Genomic DNA, 23,730 nt, shown 5'->3' with positions numbered 1-23,730 from the left:
GGACAAATATGTAAAAAAAAAAAGCTATCAAATTGAATACCTCGGAAAATAGTATTTAAGACTTTTTAAAACATTTAAAGGGCTTTTTATTTGATCTGTCACATGAGTCTTTCTTTATCCTTTTTGGCCCCTTCAAGCACCTGTACCGCACCTGAAAAGACAATGCATCAAAATTCAAATGACAAACTTGTTCATACCGTGAAAGGAAGAAGCACTGCCCTCGGGAGAACATCTCAGAGTTACATTTCAACGTTGTTTGTGATGAGAAACAAAGACAACACCAAACAGAAAACACAACACGCATACTCAGTGCTGCTGTTAAGGGATTTTATGTGTAGACATGTCAAGGTAACCAGCCACTCAATCAACACACAGATATATGCAGCAAGTGCACTTCAGTTATCAAGTTATCACATTCACAGTTTTGTGGCACAAGTAAACTGGTGCGTGAGAGATTCTTTCAGATTGTGCTGTTCACTATTTCACCACGCACTCGCAAAGTCACAGGTCTGACTAAAGGAGCATTTCTACAGAAATGGCTGGAGATGTCTGACTAGCTGTGTTCATTCACAGCAGCGTCTGGGCATTCGAGATGGATATACACTAGGTTTTATCCCTTTGAAAGAACAAGCTACTTGTATTCTGTATTTTCCAGTAAAAAAAAAGAAAAAGAAATTAAAAGGTAAAACATATATTTTGCGTGGCATGTCATTTAGCCAGTAGGATGTAGAAAAAGGAAGGCTGTGATTGGGTTTTGGCAAGTCACATCTTGCAAATGATGAGGCTTAAATCACACACTGCTACAAAGGGGAGTATAAAATGAAAACCCTGTAATCCGTGGTTGCCTTCATAGCAAACAGAAACAAAAATGGCATGAACATAAATGGCATAAGCATGATGGCACAATTGTAAGGCTTCAATAGAAAAGGAAGTCACTTATAAAGACAGGTAACTGACATTCAGATATTGCACTTTTCAAAGCATTACTACAGGCAGAACAGAGTGGGCCTGCCTGGGCCTGAAAATATTCGTCGGCAAGATGAAATATTTCGGAAAAAGTAACGTGGAAGATATAGAGATAAAGAGATTAAACTTAATACCATTCTTCTAGATCAATGTCAACTTGTCTCGCATGCCCTAGCACACTCTTTAAGCAAAACTGGAACTGTTACTCTGACTGGGGGGACATGTCTTTTTTAATGGAACTGTTGATTTGGTTATTTTGGGGTGAATTCTTATTATTCCTAGGGATAACTAGCTGAACGAAGACATGTCCAGAGGATGTCTAGAATAACCTCTGCATTACATGTTTCCAATTCACTCAGGCTGTTTTGGTATCTTGATAAACAGAGTAGCTCTAAGATGCTCTGAGTTTTTGCGTGGACAGAAAAAAAGTCGGGAAACGTTAGAAACATTAGTAAGAGTGATATGGCTATATGCACGTGGTATCACTTTTTACCTGACAAAGATCCAACTGGGACCTAAATGTTGTCTGCTTAAATACATTTGTGGTTTGGAGTCAGTGTGCCGGCATTACTCTTTTAAAAAATGTAGGGAGTCACAAATTGAAGTTAGTAGACCAGTAGGACAACGCTTCCGCTCAAAACTTTAATTAACAGGTCTATTATTCCCCAATAACTTACTGGAAAGAAATTAAGAAGTGTATATTTTGGTACTTATCATAGGGTATAAATAAAAAAATAAAAAAATGAAAGAAAGAAAGAAAGAATATCACTCCTGTATTATTGCAAACTTCATCCTTAAGTATTTTTCGAATTGTTTGCTCACCTGTCGACAGTTTGTAAATTTTTCATTAATTTGAATTAGTTTGCTGGAACCCCAGTTTCTGTTTTACCTACAATTAGTGCCAAATTACACAATCTTTAATGAAACCAACTAAAAATTGCTCAGGAATTTACAGGGATGGAAAAATAAAGCACTGCTATTTTTACTCTAACAAATAAATCTTTGAATCCACAAAGGTAGGTAGCGTAGTATACTCCACTATTTTTCAAAAAGATATTGGTTTTGCAAATGCACTGGCAGATTTGACTGTTTCAAGTAAAACATATTTACTTTTGGATGATTTTACCTCTAGCTTCAATATATAATGGCCTTAAATGAGCACTCAATGGATTCAACATTATACTTCTATAACTTTGTAGGACTCCCGATGGACAGTTTTAAAAAAGAACGTATTGAGATATTGTCTTTTTTTCTTCCTTGTCACAGCCTGGCCTACATTACCCACAATGTAACTCAACTGCCAAGAGTTTGGTCTGAGATTCAGGTGTGTTATGCTAGTAGTGGCTAAAGTAGCCTCAAGCCGTTAGCCTTAACCAGAGACGAGGAGCAGGCTACAGAGGTCTGGTAAGAGCACTTGACTCAAGTGCAATTTATCAGACTTTGTGCAGCACTCTTTCTTAAGTCACAAAAGGCTTTATAAAGCTTTTATTTATTTATTTTTTTCACATATGCGGTAGTACTCCCCAAGACCTGTAAACAGACTTTGATGGGTAAAATCGGTTGCTGGTCCTTTTAAACATTTAAGACTATATACAGCCATTTGTTAAAACTGATATTTTCACAGTAACGGCCATTAATGAACATATTTCGGTAACACTTTACTTGAAGGTATCTACATAAGCAGACTGATCTCATAAAGTGGCGTATGTATGACACGGCAATTCGTATGCCATTTTGGCGTGTTATCAAGACGCATAACCGCTTTTTAGCGTGTTTATCGACGCCGTTTGGCTACCATTGACCTCCATTACGTGTGAATTATCACCGTAGCGAGTAGTATGAAAGGACGGAAGTCTGCAGAAGGAGGTTGATTGGGTGGTGGATGGGTAAAACACAGGACGTTCACCTAGGAGACCTGGGATCGCATCCTGCGTGTGGTGTTTATCAACCATTTTATTAAATTTTTTTTTTTTAAGCCTTCCCCAATGTTTCTTTCCTAAACCCAACTGTTTGTTTTCCTAAGCGTGTGACGTTGGTCACCATCGATTCTTTTGTTTTTTTCTCGTTTTTTTGTGTTACTTTCCCAATGTTCTTTTCTTTTACACGCCGCGTGTGACGTTGCTCTCGCAATAGCACGGCACGTTCTCTCGATAACACGCCACGTGGATGTATGTTTCTGCTGTATAGAGCGTAGACATACACGTGGATAGCTGAAAATGCATATACAGATAACACGCCATTTGGCTTTAGGAAAGTGGCGTGTATGTTTACGCAAAGTCATGATGCCATGTTGACATAAGAGTGACATGACACTGTCATGAACTCATGAACCCTAACCCTAACTTGTTATGACAAAAACCGAATGACACTTACTGACAGAAGCGTTAAAACGTTTATGACTTGTTTATAATGTTTATGACACGTTCATGACAGTGTCATGTCACTCTTTTGAGATACCTTCAAGTAAAGTGTAACCCACTTTTCTATATTAACACCTGTATTATTCTTGATGTAAATTCCGTCACATTTGCTGAACAAGGCCCTGCAGTGGCGATGCCTATAGGTGGATTAACCCCTTCATGTGACTGCATTCACGCTAACAAGGGGAGCTCTGACCAGGGCTAGCGCTGGGCCGGACCCAGCCCTGACCACAGCTATGTGCTTGTTTGTTCAGCCTACCTGCCCAGAGCTAAATACAGACAGTGATAGAGGAGGGATGGTAACTGACTTTTACTGGAATTAAGGAGTAAGGAGTGACTGCAAGTTCCCCTGGAAATGACTCTCAGATACACATTTAAGATATTGTCAACGAGTGCTGTGACAATTAAGATAAGACAAGCCCAGGCAACGGTTTTGGAACTAGGGTTTGATCAGAGAAGTTGATTTAAAAAAAATAAATAAAAAATAAAAAAAGAGTAGGATGTGATGAGTTTATGTATGTCCAAAAGCCAAAAAAGCAAGTAACTTTTCATGCATAAAAAATAAATCCCTCTGAACTGTTCTTTCATGTAAAAGTCATTTTCACCAAATCATGAGCCCAAATCCTTACTAACGCACACACACACACACACACACACACACACACACACGCATACACACACACACACACACACACACACACGTTTCTATAACAATAAATACTTTATGCACTGACATACATAAATAAATGCCATCCAGAGATATTCTACTGTAAGTGAATGAATCAGCTGTGTTCAGTTTCACAGTTAGCCCATTACACCTGTACACCACCCATGCAAGAGGAGAACCTGCTCCTCGGAAGTGTGACTTTAAGGAACAAGCCATGGGAGTCACTTTAACTTCCGTTAATTACACCAACGACGATAAAGCTGAAAGTCAATAAAAAGGTTCTCTCAATTTGACAATTTGTAACGAATGGCAATCAGGTGAACACAAAATAAATACTGAATTTCCAACTGGACCTGTTTGTAAAGACAGCTAATGCGTCGCTTGCATTTTTCAAACACGTTGTGGGAACAAGCCGTCCGCCTTCTGTTCTGCTGACTGTTAAAAACAAAACACCCTTTTCACACTAGAAGGCAAACGGACACATATCACGGAAGCGTTGCAGAATACTACAGCACAAAGTGTCTTGTCTTTTTTTCTCAGGAAGACATTGGGTTGCATTTACAAAAGTTCCGTTCACTGAAACCAAAACATCGAGTCAATCTCCACAGCCGTTATTGTCGGAGCGTCACAGTGACAAGCCGGTGCTTGCGATGGACCACTCCAGGCAGCGACGACAACATGTCCATGGCAACCAAAAAGTGCAAAAATGATCATCACGAATAAAAAAAAAATAACAAAAAAAGTCTAAATGGGATGTGAAAGGAAAACCATCACAACTATCACACTTGTCCTCTTGTCTCTGCCCCCCCTCATCGAGTCCTGAGGTACTCTGGTGTGGAGTAGTTGAAGAGCAGGAAGTCCATTCGATACAGGTTGAACAGTTTCTTCTGATAGAAAGGACTGATGTGCTTGAAAAAGCGCGCTGCCATGTTGCCGTCAGTCCTGGTGCTTTTACCAGACGTTGGAAACTGAAGTGTCCCCTCCACTCCAGCCAACCTGAGCACAGCCTGAGCGTCTGGCTCCAGAGTCTCGTACTTCCCCACTACGTCGTAGTGGATCAGGCAGGGGTGGCAGAGGGAGTGCACCCGCTCCCAGTGCTCGTTAAAAGGTTCCTCGCGTTGGGTCCGAGGGTCCACGAGGTACTGGACAAACTCGTGGAAAGAAACGTCGTTCCCTTTCTCCAGCGCTTCGGGCTCCGGGTCGGGACGGTGCCGGCGGATGATCTTGGTTCCGTAGCGCTTGTGGAAGGCGGTGTTGTAGCTACGGGTGAACTTGTTACGATAGGCGGACACCAGGCGCTCGAAGGGCTCCCGCACGAAGATGAACTTGAGGTAGCTGCGAAGGCGCTGGTTGATCTCGGGGACTGAGAACTCGGAGAGTGTGCGGAGGTTGCCCGCCACGTGGGCCTCATTTGCGGGGATGGCAAGGGGGTCGGTGTAGCGGCCGTCGCTGGTGAGGACCATGAGGACACGCTTCCAGTTGGTGCAGGCTACCTGGAAGTGACACAAGACCGGAAGATTCTCTTTCAAACCAAAATACACATTCGTACATCTCAAAAGTGAGAGCTCAAGTCTTTTTATACACTGCGACAAACTTCTAATCTCAACATAAGGCTGGGCGATATGGAGAAAATCAGATATCACGATATTCTTGACCAAATACCTCGATATCGATATTGCGGCGATATTCTAGGGTTGACAATTGGTGCTTTAACAAAATATCTTCACACTTAGATTTTAGATAAGTAATCATCTGTAATGTGGATATAATGTATAAAGTGGGGAAAAGGCAAATAATAGAAAAAGTATAGTATAGAAAAGTACATCACTTTACTGTAATGCAGCCTTTAAAACCAGTAAAATACAACACTTGTCATATCAAGATATTACGATATCCAAAATCTAAGACGATATCTAGTCTCATATCACGATATCGATATAATATCAATATATTGCCCTGCCTTATCTCAACAGCTCTATAAAAACATCAACTGAGTAGGATTTTAATAACTACGTATACTAAATCTTACACTTAATCCTAATATAACCAACCTTGGGTACGTAGCAGTAAATAAGGCTGTGTTTATCATCCACAATGAGGTGTTTGAGATCCTCCGGTGAAAGCACTTGGCGTTTCCTCGTGTGGCTCAGACACGCCTGCTCCAACAGCTCCCTGCGACCGTGGAGGGACCTCTGAGCTGCCAACAGCTCCAGCTGCTTGTGAAGATGTGATCAGGATGATGCAGGGCCAATGAAAGAGGGCCGCGATGGGTGAGTGAGAGAAGAAGAAGCAGAAATAGAAAAAACATTTAATTTTTAAATACATAAAAATTGCCAGCAAGGTGTGCTGGTAATAAGAGTGAAACAACAGTTCGGTTATCACAAGACTAGTCTATATCCACGACGTTCCACTTCCGGAATTGCTCCGCTGCCTTGTCCCGTTACCTTCCGCTTTCTTCGTGTTGGCATTTTAAACTCCAGTCGACTTATGAGGACCATGGTTAACTGCTCCTCAGATCACTGCAAGGTAAGTCCAGACAGCTAGCTAGACTATCTGTCCAATGTGAGTTTTTAAACGTAAACGTTACCACCAAAACAAGTTCCTTCCCGAGGCTATTTTGCAGCGACACTGAGCCTGCTGCCGCTGCTTAGCGATTGTGATTGGTTTAAAGAAATGCCAATAAACCAGAGCACGTTTTTCTCCCATCCCGGAATGCTTTGTGGACTAGCCAGACCCTCCTCCGTAGCGCTGTGGAGGATGGTCTGGCAAAGCGAGACTATCACAAGACAAATTTAGATTTCGATCAGGTTTAACATACAGTATATTTCTCCTTTAGCTTAAAGCGCCCATATTATGCTCATTTTCAGGTTCATAATTGTATTTTAAGGTTGTACCAGAATAGGTTTACATGGTTTGATTTTCAAAAAACACCATATTTTTGTTGTACTGCACAGCTCTCTCTCACTGCAGCAGATCCTCTTTTCACCTGGTCTCTGTTTTAGCTACAGAGTGGGACCTCTTTTCTTCTTCTTCTTCTGTGCTATCTTTGATTGCACTCGCACATGCGCAGTAGCTCAGATGTAGATCATGTCAGCTAGCTAACTCTGGAGACAGTAAAAGAAAGCCTGTTTCTCCAACTTTGGTCAGTTACAAGGCAGGATTAGCTGGGAGACTTCTAAACGAGGGTGCACATGTAAGTAGTTCTTTTGTAGATTATGGTGAACTTGTGTGTGTTGTAGCAGTGTTTTGCTATTGAGAATGAGGTAGCATAGCCGCTAGCATGCTACCTCAGTCTCAATAGCAAAGCACTGCTACTAACGGTTGCGGTTAGCCAGCTCGTTTCGGCTTGTGACGTAGAAAGCTGTGCAGATTTTGAACAGCTCACTCAGGAGACTGAAGGCAGGACACATTCAGAAACCGTATCTCACTCAAAACAGCATGGATGGATTTTTTTCAAAGTTTGTATGTGTGTGGAAGCACCAGAAACACAAAATAACACCCCAAATCCCAGAAAAAGTTTTTTTTTTTCATAATATGGGCAAAAAAAAACAGCAGTTAGCAGTTTTTTTTTTTTGGTGTCTACCACCTCCTTAGGGAAATATCTGCTGGTTTAAGCTGCTACGGTAAATGCTCCACTATGTTCACCAGCCAGTAGCTAACTATGTCTGCTGTTTGGTGCTGAGCAGGTAGTGTACAGTGGTTTTTCCACAGCTGCCTGTTTTGGCGAAAAACGTGAGAGTGAATCAAAACAATGTTCCGGGCTGGGCATCTCAACAATGAGCTAAAAACCGCTAATGATCAGAATAAGAATCAGCTTTATTGGCCAAGGACCCTGTTTTTTTTTTTGGTGCTCTTAATGTGCTTACTGTACACTTAATTCCAAGAATAATTTACACTAAGGTGGAAAGAGACATACAGCTAATACCAAGGACAACAGATGCCGCTAGCATTGCTAAATGCTAACATTGCTAAATGCTAACATTGCTTAAACTAGCATGCAGGGATTGTGAAACATGTTTTCAGGACTTATTCAATCATTACAAAGCTAGAAAAGCTTCTAGTTTAGCAAATAAATGTTTACCCTAGCCCGTCCACTACGTTCGGATATGGCTTACTACTCCCTTACTACGAGGGGTCACCACTACCGCTCAACAAAATCCCGACTGTTTGCTCTCCTGGCTCCACAATGGTGGAACGAGATTCCCACTGACATCAGGACAGCAGAAACCCTACACATCTTCTTTCTTCTTCTTTTTTTTGACAGGGACAGTGCATATTATTAATAAACATTTCTGTAAATATGCCAAAATTAGCCAAAAGGCTAGTTTTCATCTGAAGTCCCTGGCCAGATGTTACAATAGGCTCCCTAAAAAGCAACGATATGAGCACAACATAAAACATACAAACACGTGTATAAATACACCAGATAAAATCACATTGCATTCTTGTCTTGTATAACAACTAACAACTAAAACCACATTTCGTTATAGTTTCAAAAAACATAAATCTACACTTCCATCGCGGACTGAAAACTCACCTGTTCAGACTGCATCTTGGCCCATGAAAAGATGAAAAAGAAGAAATGTAGCGCTTAAAGCAGTTCTGCTTATTTGTTGAATTTGATGTACTTGCATGATTCTTGCAATTTTTGGGTCGTATCTTCATGGCTTAATGTACTTTATTGTTGGTCGCTTTGGATAAAAGCGTCAACTAAATCAATGTAATGTTTTACGTGTTCTCACCTGGTCTCCTTTGTAGAGGGTCTGCAGTGGACTTCTCCTGCTTTTCCCTGGTCTGCTGTCGGTCTTCACACCAGGTTCTACGGTTAGAAAGACAAATCAAAAATCCATGTGATGACAGCTGCTGCTCACCACATTTATCGAGTGCCTAATTAGCAACAAAAATAGATTACGCTTTCACGAAAGAGTTCTACTTCTATTATTTTTCCATTGCTATTATCTTTCCATTTCTCACATTTTCACTTGATTTATGTGAAAATGGGTAACACTATGGTCATTCTGTTACATGTTGTATATGTCAAACAAAAGATTTTTGTTTTTAGTGCGGGGGCTTTGTTAACGTGGTCACCACTAGGGGTAGGAAAAATAATCGATTCTTAAATGCATCGCAATTCTCTCTAGAACGATTCGATTATCGATTCTGATAAGTTAATAATTGATTTAAAAAAATAAAAAAATATATATATTTTTTTTAATGTGTTGATTTTTATTTAAAAGTTACTGTCTCCAGACAATTATAAATCAGAAAACAGAGGGACTGAAAGAGGATGGGATAATGGACAACAACTTAGAGTTTAGGCAAGAGGGCAGAAAAAAACCCACACACACAAAAATGGCCAAAAGGAAAAATAATTAAAATTTTGTATAATTACACATGATCTAATAAGACATACATAACATAATTAGACAAAACACATATAGGCTATCCATCTACTTTATCACATTACATCTGACAACCTCATGCTTTTCTGTTCTAAGAAGCCAATTCTCCACCTTTAAAGATGACTGAGCCTCTGACATGGAAGATTACTGGGAGAGAAGGTGACTTTCACAAGCATGTTTAAGGCTTAAGCACGGAATGACTACAAAATAAAAGCCTCAGTAGACAAAACATTTCATTAAAACTTGTGTGTGACAGATACTGTATATGTCAAAATCTAAGCTTTGTCTAGCTGCTTTGTGTAGGAAGTGATTAGCAAACTCTGAGTAGCAAACCCCCTCACTTTATATGTGTATTTTTTTAAATCACACACTGAAATGTACATACAAAAATTGTTGCATCGATAATCGGTTTAGAATCAAATCGTTGGCCTCTGAATCGGAATCGAATTGTGAGGTGCCAATCGATTCCCACCCCTAGTCACCACTGGTTTAAGTCTGACAACCACACCACTTTTATTTTTTCATAAGCCTACATGTGGGTCACTCAAGAAAGACATTTTTATTTTGCAATGAGTCATGTATTTGCAGAGGTTTAAATTACACATTAAGGATGTCCATACAGAGTTATGGGAAAGGTCAGCCCGAGCCAACTTTCCAACCCTCCTCTGGTTCTGCCTTTGTCATGACGTGATCCTCCTTCCTTTCTTTTATAGATTCCATACAGTAGGAACAGTGTGTTCCTTCCAAACTCTCTCTGTAACGCTTACATAAGTTACATCTGTCCCTTTTAGGTCTCCATTTGCTCTCTCTGCAATTTCAATGTTAACCCTTAGTTATCTATCCACAGCAAATAAACTGGAGGACACAATACAAAACCAAAAAGATTGGGAGAACACCCACTACCATCCACCTTACCAACTACCAACATCTTTACATTACACAACCAAACAATGAAAAATATGCATCACTGGTTAGCTGTGGGTTAGAACAATGCATGGCTGCATAACATGTATTTGTAATGATGGAGCTGCTGGAGGCTCTGCTAGTTTTAGGAAGTTAAAATAGTAAGGCTGTGTATTGGCAAGAATCTGGCGATACGATACGTATCACGATACATGGGTCACGATTCAATATATTGCAATATATTTTGATACTGTGCGTAAGGCGATATATTGGGATTTTTATAATAGTATAATTTTAGAAAAATGTATATTAAAAAAAAGACATGGTGTTCATAAAAGTCAAAGAAGATTACTTTAGGTAAACAATTCAGTACACAGAAAATCAAACTGCCAGTTTGGGATTGTGGTTCACAGGTTCTTAGTGAGCTAATGTTTATATGCTAAAGTAGGCCAAAGTTCAGCCATAGCTACGTTGTTAGCTTCTAGCAAAAAGTCAGGCACTGCTAGGCAAGGACACTAGTGGTGCATCTCAGCATAGCCATCTAGCGGTAGGGGGTTTAAACACAACACAAACATGAACCACTGTTACATGAATATTTTTGAACGTAAAAAAAAAAGTGTATACATTTTTTCTTACACCCCTATAAAATATCTTGTTGGAGACCTTGCTATCGTCTCTCCTCCCTCCTCCAGCCTCTATAAACACATCTGTCTTCCCCTTCCATCCCCCACTCCTCTCCTCCTCTCATGCTCTCCCCCCCACAGGCCTGATGGCAGTCAGTGTTTGGGTCTGCAGCTAATGGTACTAAGCGAGAAAAGTGATTTGTTTTGCACATGTGGCTCAACAATGCATAGGGCTTTACATCTTACAAAAAGCTGGAATGAGATGGAGGTGGAGAGAGGTGGGGAATGTGATTTATGTATATTAGCACGAGGGAACCTTTCTGAAAGTGATGGGGAAATGCCATACCATCATATGGAAAGCATATCAGTTAGAAGAAAAAAAAAGCAAGTTGAAGGGCTATGCTATGCAAGTATGGAACCCAGAAGTCTCTGAAGAGTGTCATTCTCTCCCACTCTTTCTCTTCTTTCTGCTGAGTTCACATTAAGCAAAAAAGACTGAAATGTCACTGTTTTGAAACGTTACCCAAATGTGATAAATCTGTGTCAGTATGGGAGTCTAGTCCCTAGAAAAAAAAACCCCATAAAAACCACTACTGTTTACAAACTATTGTGCAAGATTAACAGCAAACTGTAAATCATATCTGCTTCCTGCCATTTTGAGGAAGCAGAAAACCAAAAAGGAGAACAGCCGCTGTACTGGGGAAATTTAGTAAAACATGTTAATATGAAAGGATCTGAGATAGACGGTGAGACCGACACTGCCTTGATGCAGCCTCTCCCTGTCCCGCCTCTCTGCCTGAGGTCACATGAATCATCAAAATCCCCAGCTTCCTCTGGGTAAATCTGTGCCACATCATCTTATCACGCAGAGATAGACATCTAGTTGAGCTGGACCATGTTGAGCGCTTTACTGGATACTATGTAAAACTCACATTTTAGGCACACGCACACACAGTTACATCAAATGTATATGCTAGTTTATGTACAGTATACGAAGTGTATACATATATGATAACATGTTTTGCACAAGCACTAAGAGAGTCAAATATAGAGTGTTAGGGTGTAATGTTGAGGGGAATGGAGTAGTTTAGAGAAGTCACAGAAACACTGCATCCCAGAGGTTTGAAACATACTGTAAAACCTCATCAGGCGTAGAAATGAGTCTAAATGTTCAGGTAGAACTCCAAATAATGGTATGGGTGTCTAATCTCTCAGTCACCCGCACTGCAGTTCACATCAGGAGCAGCCTTAGTAAGCCTTCCACAAACTCAGGGCACTTCCTCAGGAAGCTGGGAAGTAGGTCAAGAGACACTTGTGGAGCCTCTACTCATATTAATGGTTTATTGTCTGCTTTCAAGTACAAACACAGCATGAGTACTGGGGGGAACATTTAAGTGATTCATCCATACTGATATTTCAAGGGGGAGTACAGGAAAAGGGCAAAGTATATAAAGAGCTAATCTGTCAACTAAAATGTTTCAAGTCCTAAAACCTGAATATTCTGTAAACTTGTTGAAAAGGTCAGAAACGACCGTGTGCTTTAAGAAAATACACAATTTAAAAAATGAAACAGTCTATATGTGTGTGCCCTAAAATGGTACAGGTTGTATGTTGATAAGAATCGTTATGATGACGGCGAGAAGTGGGGGCGTGCAAAAAAGAAATCGATTAATATTCAAAAACGCGATTAAAGCTCTACCGATTCAAAATCGATCCATAGAATTGATCGATTCATATTTAAAAAAACAAATTGTATGTATACTGCAATCACATGGGAAAAGTAACTACATTTACATACTGTGAATCGTTTTTTTAATCGACAATCGTTTTTGAATCGAAAACCGATTTTGAATCGAATGTTGAGCCTAAAAATTAATATCGAATCGTGCAGCCCTAGTGAGAAGTGGTTTAGGACAGTGAAATGTGAGTGACATATTGTTTATAAGTGCCATAAGCCAGTAGAACGTATATAAGAATATATATATATATATATATATATATATATATATATATATATATATTTATATATTTATATATATATATATATTTTTTTATTACTTAGCATAGCCACATTTATCCACATTAAAATATATCAACAGCAGCTGGATGAATTGCCATGACATTTTGTACAGACATGCATTGTCCCCTGAGGATAAAGCCTGCTAATCTGAAGCGCCAGATGGTTTGTTACACAGAACCATCCAAGAAGCCGCCATTGGAAACAGTTTGGGAAAGGGGCAGGCACTTTCAAAAATGACCTGGCAGCTGACTGGATGAACCATCTGTCTATCACGTCCGCCACTGTTGTTTTGAACGAACATTCGCGGCCATCACATACACCTAAACCACGCCAGGAGATCCTCACCAGACGCTGATTGGTGCGGTAAGCAGTTAGTTCAGACGCAAACACATTTGGTTGGAGCCTGACAAGATGGATTTTTCATGATATGGGATTTCTTGTGATATCGCGAGAATTTGGCTGCCGTGCACGGTAAGAAGCCTACTGACTCTGATGATCCCCTGACCTTTCATATGCCACCGTCATCCGGTCAAAATCTGACTTTGCCCAAAACTTTTTGCCAAGACCAAATGACATTCACATCCGCTTTAGCTGTGCTTTGTGTCTAGTGCTACTTTGCTAATGTTAACATGCTGACATGCTAAACTAAGATGGTAACCGTGGTAAACATTACACCAGCTTAAACATCAACATGTTGCGCATACTGATGTTAGCATTTAGCTCAAAGCCCCACTGTGCCTGAGTAGAGCCTCATAGAACCATTAACATAACATAATTATGGACACAGCCTCTCAATGTGTGAGTGTTTATATGAAAGTGAACGTTTAAGCTTGTTGAAGGGAGGATGGTGTCCCTGTTTCTTGCTCTGCCTTAAAGGAATGTTAGCTTTTTTTCTGACATGTCACTTGATTTGTAGATCTGAAACCTCCTATAACATCTAGCTAAAATCATTCTACAGATCCTTTCTCCTATTTAAAGGCTGTATAAAGGTCTCTATGTCCGTCTGTTTAACTTCTGTTTGCCATTTTCTAGCTTTTATTATTATCATTACATTAATGTTGGCTTTTAGTCAGACTGTTTCCTCCCATTTCATTAATGTTAATTAATGTTGCTCTATACGGCACCTTGTAACCATGGTTTTGAAAGGTGCTTTACTTACTTACTTACTTATTACTTATTGGCGCCACAAAACATCAGCCACCCTAGATGTTCTCTTCCTTTAGCAGTGCACTGCTTTTGTTGTGTATAAAAAGTTAAAGGTGCCCTGCCAGACAAAACCGTTTTTACTTGCATTTTTTTTTAAATATGTTAGTTCCATATGCGTTTGTGTTATGTTGTGAATGTGAAAATGAACTGCTACCTCCTCTGTCAGCTCTAGCCACTGAAAAGAAATAAGCAGAGAAATGAGGCCAATTACAAAAGCTGGTCAGTCTGACATCATATTGCCTGAGCTCATTACTATTCATTAGCTTGCCCAGTTGGGCTGGGTAAAGGATTCTGACAGCCAGGCTCTCATTGGCTAGCTGTTAGCCAATCAGATTCAATGTTGAATATTAATGAGAACTGGCAGAAATCGAGCTGAGTCTTACTGTAGGCTTTCTATACCGCGCTAGAATGGCTTGAAACAAGGTAACCCAGTTTTTTCCACAAAAACTGTTACTGAGTACATGGTAGAACTTCAGACATTACCACAAAGTAATGAAATATGTGTGGCAGGGCACCTTTAAACTCAGAAATGCTTTTTCGTATATTTTATAATGCAGCAAAGCCTTCACCTGCACTCACACGGTCAGTGTGTTCTCTGTTCAATGGAAAAGTACATTCAGAGGCTACTCTAATCATCATAAACCACATATTTTTCTGTATCGTGTGTGCTATCACATGCACCAGAAACCACCACTTCCTCTCAGAACCAGGAAGTGACACAATTCTCACAGTTGAAGAAGAGGCCCCGGTCTTACTAAACACACACACACACAGGCTCATGTTGAACCTGGGTCTGTCTGGTTTAACAGCCTGTCAGGCTTGTGAAGCAGTGCTGATGTTATATTCACAGACAAACAAGGTTCCATTAGGTTAAGCCTTCTAAACAGACAGCACTATAGCATTATAAACAGACAGCACTATCTTACGACTAACAGTTGACTGAAAGTTAGTGACTAAGTTTGTTAAGAAGTATACTAGAATGTTTTACTGTGTGCATGTGTGTGTGTGTGTGTGTGTGGTCCCAATGCATCAAGATAAGCTTCTTTTTTTTGTTGAAAAACCTCTTCCCCTCTGTGATCATGAATAATGGCAAAAAGGATTCTGTGGCATCAATAATGTCAATATTTACTTAAAGAGGTACAATTACACTTAATTGCACTTGAAATGAAGGCCTGTCTTTATGAGGGCTAGGTAATGGAAGTTTCCATGAACGGAGCCATCTTTGATTGAGGTATATAAAGTCTGTTTCACTGTACAACTTAAAGTGAAAATAGGATGTCACAAATGAAAACCACTGAAGGCAGGAAGAGACAAAAGCCGTTATCAGGAGTAACAGGGCTGCCAGACTTTCTGTGTTTGTTTGGAGTGTAGCCTGATTCGGAGGTGTTACACCATCCACATGATCAGAGCAGCGCATGGTGGTAATTAGACCAACAACATGAGGTGACTTTACGATCAGTGATATCCTTTGTAGTGGGGCAGGGAGTTCCTTTTAATCTCACTCTTACCCTCCTTATGTTCACGCGCACAGTTCCTGTTAACAGATGTGTGGATTACGTTACTACATCAACCAGCTAATTTCTCACTTCAGAAAATATGTCAGAGTTCAGACTGATCTGAAATATATCAGCAGTTTGATGGACTATGAGTTCACTTAGTATGAAGGTAGAAAGGCTCCCCTCAATTGGTGAGAACGTAACAAATGATTCACCACTGTATGTATAATCAGCATGCATGTAAGGGCCAGGGTGTAGAACAAGCCAAAGGGGATAAAGCTGGGTGATATGGCAAAACATTTTATTATAACTTTTTTTTTTTATCAGCCGATACTCACAATATAAATCACTATTTCTGTTGAGCTCAAAAATCCCTTAAGCTTTAACATTAGTAGTAGTAGATTCTGAACTAGAAAAGTGAAAAGAAGAAATAAAAATCTTCAACGTTGTCAGAATAAATCCAGTATAAATGTGTACAGCGTCTATCTTGGGTCAGTTATGCTAAGCGGTTAAAATATTTTTAATATATTTGTCTTTTGTCATTAAAAAAAGCAACAGTATGTGCGATGTGTGTATTAACCAGGGAAAAGCACATTGTAATGTTACAATTTGTTGCTAGGGAGTTTGTGTGAGAGCCTTGCAACTCGTTTGAGAGAATGAGTCTAATTGCTGGTAAGAGTGTAAGCGCCCTCATCCACCTTCTGACCAAACAGGCCTTTAAGTAGCCAAAGTTTCGCCATAACACCGAGGTCTTGATACCACAGCTTCTCTACATTTAAGGTTGTTGCGACTATTAAGCGGTTGCTGTCTGTGCCGACGCAATAAAGTGTTTTTGGGGAAGTATGCTATCTACTCCATATCAGTGTATTATATCACTATACAGATGCAGTTTGTCGATTTCAAACTAACACATATTTTTATCATAGAAACGACAGAGAAGCTACAAATGGATCACAGCTAACCTGCAACAGAACACGTGACAATCACTACCAGTGCTACGAGTCTACAATAGAAGATCAGAGGCACGGTTTGACCACACCACTATGCAAATATACCACATCATCTTCAACTACTTTAGACACAAGCCTCCAGCTCTTGTCTTTGCATATAAATCCACTTATGCTTTAGTGCTTCCTTCAATCTGAAACAGTCCTAACTGTTAACGATTATAAAAAGAGGGCAGTCAGAAGGCTTAATGATTTACAAGATAGAACATGTCAGGGAAATTAACAAACAGACTTTTGATACACCACACAGTGTAAGGCAGAACAAATAGCCAGCAGGTGTAGCATGTGGTGTACAGCGCTCTCTAAAGAGCTGTCAGCCTTGTGGGGGACATTAAAGGCATCACAACATTCTTTTTTTTTGTTGTTGTTTCACAACAGCTGCAGTGATGTCAAAGTCAGATTATAAGTGGCGATGTGCATGGATGTGCATAAAGTGGCACTGATGTGTGACAGGATTACACGTTGTGGTGAACAAGCAAGTTTGTGGGTAAATACATGTGCTAACAGTCTGTGCTTGTGTGTATGTGTGCCTACAGCAGGTTTAGGTAAAACAAATGACAGCGTAAATTGTGTGCTGACTCTGTGCACGGGCAAGACACATCAGAGCAGGCCTTGATGTTGCCTCTGTTTAGAGTTGTGAGGTGGAATCCATCACAGAAGAACCAGCCGAGTGGATTCTGCTTTTGTGAACTGGAGTGCAGAGCATCAATGATATCTGGCAAAAAAAAAAAAAATCTTCAAACACCTGTCATCCATCTGCGGCAGTTTAGTTTTTTTTATAATTCAGCTCATATTTGATCAGTGTGTGTGATAAAAGTTGTGACAGAACACTCAAGGCCTAAAACAGTAGCATGGTGTGAAAGAGATCCACTGTTGTAAAATGTGTTACTAAGCAGCTCGATCAGATAAATTCCCTATTGTCTCCTATAGCTGGGAAAGAGAGAGAAGAGTGTTCCCACCCTCTAGTATGTGAAGCCACAAAGCCATGCCCAGCAAATGAAGTGGAAATGTTGGAGAGGGTGAATGTAGAGCAAACAGAACCATGAACAGAGAATATGTTCATGGTTCAGAAATTATGAGTCTACCAAGAGTAAACCTCAGACACAAGTCCTGCTTCTGCTCAGGGACATAATATGTCAGTTTAGTTTCCAAGCCAAAACACGACATCTTATGACAAGTACAACCACACGCTGAGTGGACGGGTTAATTACAGAGTGACATGTTGTACTTCTTCAATTCAGTGGTGCTGTCTCCCCTGTTTTTAGCAAAATGTGATGATAGAAGATGAGAAAATGGTTTCCTGTGTCAAACAGCAGAGCTGAACACATTTTGAAATGAGCACTCTTCGCGCAAGTTTGGATTTCACTTTTAGTATCTTGTAAATGCTGACAAGTTCACTCAACCTTTGACCAAGTACACACACCGCGCATCACCCTTTCCACGCCGAGGTAAGATACTACGACACACACAGTGACACCGCCTAGTCAATGGAACCACATAAAAGCGAGTCTGAGAGGAAATAGAAACTGGGTGTTCATCTCTATTTTTGCTCTAATTAGGATGTATCTAATAAGAGAGGCAGACTGGAAATAGCACATGTCAGAGGATTTTCCTCAGTATGTCAAGAGCGGTTTTACACTGGCTTGAGGGAGAATTTTTTTCTCAAACAATTAAGTAGCGATTGGGAAAACGTTTCTGGAATCACTCAGCAAACCTATTACTTGCCAAAATGCAGCCGATGAATATGCACAAGGTTCGCATTTCATTGTTGAAACAGGGGACAAAGGGAGAGAATCACTTCTCTGATACGGAAAGATCCCAAAAGTTCAATGTTTCTGGGCCCAAGTTTGGACAGAGGGGGGCAATGATTACCGAGTGGATTTCCTCTTGGCCATCAGCTACGACTATGTCAACAGCGCAAAGCACAGCAATGATCCACATTCATGACTTTAAATCCACGCACGAAACAGATTCTGCTGAGATGTTGACCGATCCTTTTCTGGGTGATATGTTGGCCAATACAACTGACGCAGCCTGAATCCGTTGAAATTTAAATCAAACAAAAATCTTCCGAGTCCAAGGTGGTCATTTTGCAGTTCACTATGGTAGAGGGTGAAGAAAACCATCACATTTCTTTACAAAGAAATCAGAACCAGTAAATGGTTGGCACTTTAGCCTAAAAACAATATGAAAATAGTTGCAGATTTTGTTTTTTCTGTGGATTAACTCACAGATGAATTCACTAGTAATTGTTTCAGTTCTACAATCCAATGGCTGCTGCCATTGAAAGTATTCAGCATGAAGTCAATACACAGCAGAAACTGGAGACATACATTATCAGTTCATGAAGGAAGTACTCCTGGCAGTCTGTGGACCTCAACACAGCAAACCACATTTATTTTTTGTATGGAAGTTGACCAGTGATTCTGGTCCACACCTAGACTTCACCATACACTGTAAATTGCATTAGTGTTGGTCATTTTGGACAGGTGATTTATGCTCATTAAAGTCAAAAAGCTTGTCAAGCCATATCGCTAAAGTTAATGCACTCACGCCATAAACCTGGCTGTAACTGAGCTACCGTATCTAATTTTAACAACAAAAAAACAAAAACTGAGGAAGTGCTGTATCTGTTTGAAATGACACCATCTCGCCCACAAAGGAACTACAATTTAAGCTCAAATGAAGGTGACATATCTCTGGATCTAACCAACTCAAATTCCTAAACAAATTCACAGTTAATAGAGCAACAAATCTGACATCACTTAACTAATGAGTTTATAATAGCACACTAGATAGGACTCGTGTTTTCCTGAGTGCCAAAACCCAGGGTGTTGGCGCAGGAAGTTAAGACAATGGAAGCACAACTATAATATGCACCGTGCTTCCTGTCCAGTATTAAACAGTAAGCCTAATTAGGAGGTGTGGTTTCGAAGACAAGTGAACTGGAAACAGGAGGGTTATTTCAAAATGACATCTAAAATGCCTGTGTTCAACTTACACGTACAGGACATTCTTCAAACTAAATGATTTTTGTAGCATTCATCTGTTTTTAGGGAGGGAGAGCTTGGTGTTAAATGAGGGTTTTATGAAACCAATGAAATTGGCAAATGACAGAGCAGAGGAGGCTTAGGAGGAGACATACAATAAATAAGCTTTTATCATATACGACTATAGGTAGAGCTGGGCAATATATCAATATTATGTCAATATCGTGATATGAGACCAGATAGCATCTTAGATTTTGGATATCGTAATATGGCATAAGTGGTGTCTTTTCCTGGTTTTAAAGGCTGCATTACAGTAAAGTGATGTCATTTTCTGAACTTAACAGACTGTTGTAACTGTTCTATTATTTGCCTTTTCCCCACTTAGTCATTATATCCACATTACTGATGATTATTCATCAAAAATCTCTATTTTGTGAAAGCACCAAGAGTCAACACTACAATATCGTTGCGGTATCGATATCGAGGTATTTGGTCAAAAATATCGTGATATTTGATTTTCTCCATATCGCCCAGCCCTAACTATAGGGCTTCACAGGTGAGAGTGTATATAATTATTTTGTAACTCGTGAAACTGGGACAGTTACGACAGTAACATAACGCCAACTCTCTCAAACAAGGCCCCGTATCTCCATCAACAACCAGTCAACATTTCAGGCAAACCTCCACCATACTAAATCATGCTGTCTGATCACAGCTGTGCAAAAATCCCAACTGTATGGAAAGTTGGTGTATGAATAACACACAGTGAAAATTAATTTTAAAAACTACCGGTGTTTGACAACTAAAGGAAATGGATTGTTGGCACATAATGATCCAGTTTGGGGTGTGACATCATGTCATGGTCAAGATATTTCCAGGAAGTGTTACAGCCTAATGATTCGTCTGGGATGTTGATATATCAGGTCTCACATTTAAAAGTTATCTTCCGCGTGGCCGGATTGGGTCAGTGGGTAGAGCAGGCCCACATATACTTAGAGGTTTATACCCCGATGCAGAGGTCCAAGGTTCGAATCCTACCTGCATGTCTTCCCCCTCTCTCTCCCCCTTCTCACCTAGCTGTCCTGTCAAATTAAAGGCGGAAAAGCCCCAAAAAGTAATCTTAAAAAAAAGTCATCCTGGGGTTAACCTTCAGGTTATAAAACTGTATTCATCACAGTATCTATCATGATACCAGATGGAACTTTTATACAGGAGAACAGAAATGTTACAGAAATGCTCCTGTCAGATTGAAAAGAGTAGAAGTATGAAATGAAAGGGAAGGGAAATAACCAGGGTAGAAGAGAACTAAACAAGGCATTAGGTGTTGGCTTTTTGACCGTCTCTAACTAGATACCCAGTAAATAAGGAAGCCCTGTGCTTTGTTGACATTCTGTGAAATAAGTCCTCTCTAGTGTGGCTCCAACATGCTTCTCATGTGGCTTGCGAGTCTACTGGTGGGACTGTAAAGCAGACAAGCCTGAACAAGGCAGGCTATTAGGGTAATATACACCTAGTTGGTGGAGGGGGGGGGGGGTCAATAGGAGTGCTAAAGTGTGCTGCTTGTAGGTTTGGCTACATGTGGCTTGTGTGTCTGCCACTGACAGTTATGCATATATTCCATGTGTGGTGGTCTATAAAAGGGGAGTTACTGCTGTGGTTGTGAACTGCTCCATCGTGGGGTGTGTGTGCCAGAGACAATCCAGGTGAAGGTATGGGTTTAATGATGCTTTTTAAGGTTGTACTATTTCTTAACCATTATCTCTTATATATTATGACACATATGACAACTGCAGATGATTCAGTGTGTACCTTGACGTGCTAAGCTGGGGAAAATCTCCCAGTTCACCTCAATACTTTTCTATTTCAACAAAAACCCACATTGATCGAGCCCCTTTGTTCTACAGTATCACCAAAATTGGGCATTGGTTTCCCCTCTCTGCACCATTATCCTCCTCCTCCTGTCTTCTTTACTATCCACATGGAAAGCCTTTATATTAAATGCTCCTCCACCATCTCCTCTATGCCCATGTGTCATTTTGCACAGACCAATCATCTCTACCTTTCTTTCTCCCTGAGTCCTCTCCCTGGCAGTCTGCAGTCCCCTGTGGACCAATCTGCCTTCAATGTCTAGAACGGCTCAGCCCAGGAAACAAAAGGGAGAGCAGAGGTAATAAGAGGAGAGGAGGGTTAAAGCAGAGGAATGCAGGGGGTCACTAGGGAGGAGGGGGGGGGGTTCCAAAACATTACACTGTTCACAGTGGGCTTATTCATCCTTCACTTCATTCTCATTTCACACTGTCTCTGTACATTGCCTCTGTTTCACACATGTATTTCACACACAAAGACAGATGTAACAGTGTTGCTAATTGCGTCAAGATAACTGTAAGACCACACAGCTCTATGTAAAAGCCACTCTATTATCCACTAGTTATTACTCCTATATTGTTCGTATGTATCCTTGTTACATTCAAATACTGTAATATTCCTACAGCAACTTACTTTTCAATAATCGTAAATCCAATGTGCCATTTTCACTGAATGAAACTTTACAACAATTGTATACTTATTTGTGGCCAGTGCACTGTATCTCTAACGTTAAAGCTTATGCTGTTGTATTAAAATACTAAAGCGTTATGTCAGCCAAATAACATTAGCCCACAATAAGGTTTGGTAGTTCTGTTTGTCGAGAAGCAGAGTATGAGTCGGGTCTTACCTGCGTTGGTGATGCTCTGAAAGTAAAGCACGAGAACAAAGAGCGAGCCGAGGCACGTCGCCAGGAACAGGCGTCCTCCTCTGGGCATCCTCATCCTGAAGCCCGGCTCTGCTGGCGGAGCCCCCGACCCGTCGTCGCTACCTCGACGCGGTTCATACGAGACCAGCCGGCGGAGGATGCGAGACTCTCCGAAGAATTAGGAGCCTATTCATTAATTGCGGGAGACGTAAAAAAAAAAAAAAAGCAAACAACAACATAAGAGCCCATCCAGGTATAACGTTAGCTGCACAATTGAACGACACAGCAATTCGCCGTTAATGTTGAAGTGAGTGGGACGTCAATCCAGAACCGTTTGCTCTGGTCTTTGACGGATTTCTTTTTTTTAAGATAACGTTAACTTAGTAATGATGACAAATTAAGTAAGGTCACCTTTGATAAAACATTTCATAATGTTGCGTTGATGTGAAAAAAAACCCTAAAGCAAAATGAAAAGGTTTGAAAATAAAGTGTTGCTTTCTCCTAAGCTGTAGTTGCTGGTGTTGTCTAGAGTTTGTCGAAACTACAAACTTATTCATCGCCAAACATGGACGGGGCACCATGCCATGACGTCAGACCAACCTCTCTCTCTCTCTTTCTCTCTCTCTCTCTCTCTCTCTGATACCGTTTGCATGTTCCCTTCGGGTACTGTCGGAAATATTGAATGTAGAATGAGAAAGTCGCATTTTCTATCCTCAGCTTCCAGGTGTTGTGCATAGCATGTAGGCCTATAGTGAAAGCAAGATGTGCAACCACTTTCGGGTTAAAAAAACTGCAGTCAACTTTGTTCTAATGATTAAAAGTTACCATGCGCCCACTTTATTTCCATCACAGTCTGCGGCTAAAAAGCGTATGGCTATCGATCTCAGGAGACGCACTTGAAGGAAGCATTACAGTCGTTCACAGAGATTTCAACATGGACTAAGGTACAACATGTCCTATCTCATGCACCAACTGGCAGCTAAATTACGCTAAATAAAGACGTTTTATGGGGGGGGGGGGGTGCACCATCATTCGGAATAAGATACTTGGCCTACTTACAATCCATCTATCAGTTTTTAATTACAAAAAACATCACATTATGTAGCCTAATGTAACAGTAGCCTACATTTACTTTGCATTTTAGAGTGTAACATAACTTCACCGTCTGAACATAAATCCTCAAATCCTCCCCCCCCCAGTGACAAAATACCCTTCTGAACAACAGCACATGCCAGGTAAGACATGAAATGGGCACTTTTCAAAATATGAATACATGTCAGCTTGTGGCCGCTTTAGAAG

At 40.4% G+C, this 23,730-nt stretch overlaps 1 protein-coding gene across 8 annotated transcripts; it reads right to left on the bottom strand.

Moving 5' to 3' along the window:
• Positions 1–3,368: 3,368 nt before the first annotated feature.
• On the bottom strand, positions 3,369–22,986 carry LOC120558954 (carbohydrate sulfotransferase 11-like). 8 transcript variants are annotated; one of them, XM_039800332.1, is made up of 6 exons: positions 22,843–22,986; positions 22,414–22,617; positions 8,796–8,872; positions 8,591–8,605; positions 6,105–6,269; positions 3,369–5,546 (listed from the first exon to the last, which is right to left on the bottom strand). In XM_039800332.1, exons 2-6 carry the CDS (start codon positions 22,505–22,507, stop codon positions 4,863–4,865), a joined length of 1,035 nt encoding a protein of 344 aa, XP_039656266.1. In that variant the 5' UTR covers positions 22,508–22,617; positions 22,843–22,986; the 3' UTR covers positions 3,369–4,862. The 8 variants fall into 8 exon arrangements, with proteins under 8 accessions (XP_039656266.1, XP_039656267.1, XP_039656268.1 ...); XM_039800333.1 differs by having other exon boundaries at positions 6,105–6,266; XM_039800334.1 differs by having other exon boundaries at positions 8,591–8,599.
• Between the last annotated feature and the right edge of the window lie 744 nt (positions 22,987–23,730).

This window comes from Perca fluviatilis, chromosome 5, assembly GCF_010015445.1.
Source record: "Perca fluviatilis chromosome 5, GENO_Pfluv_1.0, whole genome shotgun sequence".
In the NCBI taxonomy this organism is placed as follows: Eukaryota; Metazoa; Chordata; class Actinopteri; order Perciformes; family Percidae; genus Perca; species Perca fluviatilis.
The sequence above is the reverse complement of the archived record's forward strand: the minus strand, read 5'-3'. Positions and strand labels throughout refer to the sequence as shown.

What these genes read in the sequence shown, in the direction of transcription:
- LOC120558954 (XM_039800332.1), bottom strand. Translation starts at nt 22,507, where the DNA reads ATGAGGATGCCCAGAGGAGGACGCCTGTTCCTGGCGACGTGCCTCGGC. An exon ending in TCAGAGCATCACCAACGCAG is followed by an intron (nt 8,873 to 22,413) that starts GTAAGACCCGAC and finishes TTCTAACCGTAG; the next exon opens with AACCTGGTGTGAAGACCGAC. An exon ending in TTTACTGCTACGTACCCAAG is followed by an intron (nt 5,547 to 6,104) that starts GTTGGTTATATT and finishes TGTCACTTCCAG; the next exon opens with GTAGCCTGCACCAACTGGAA.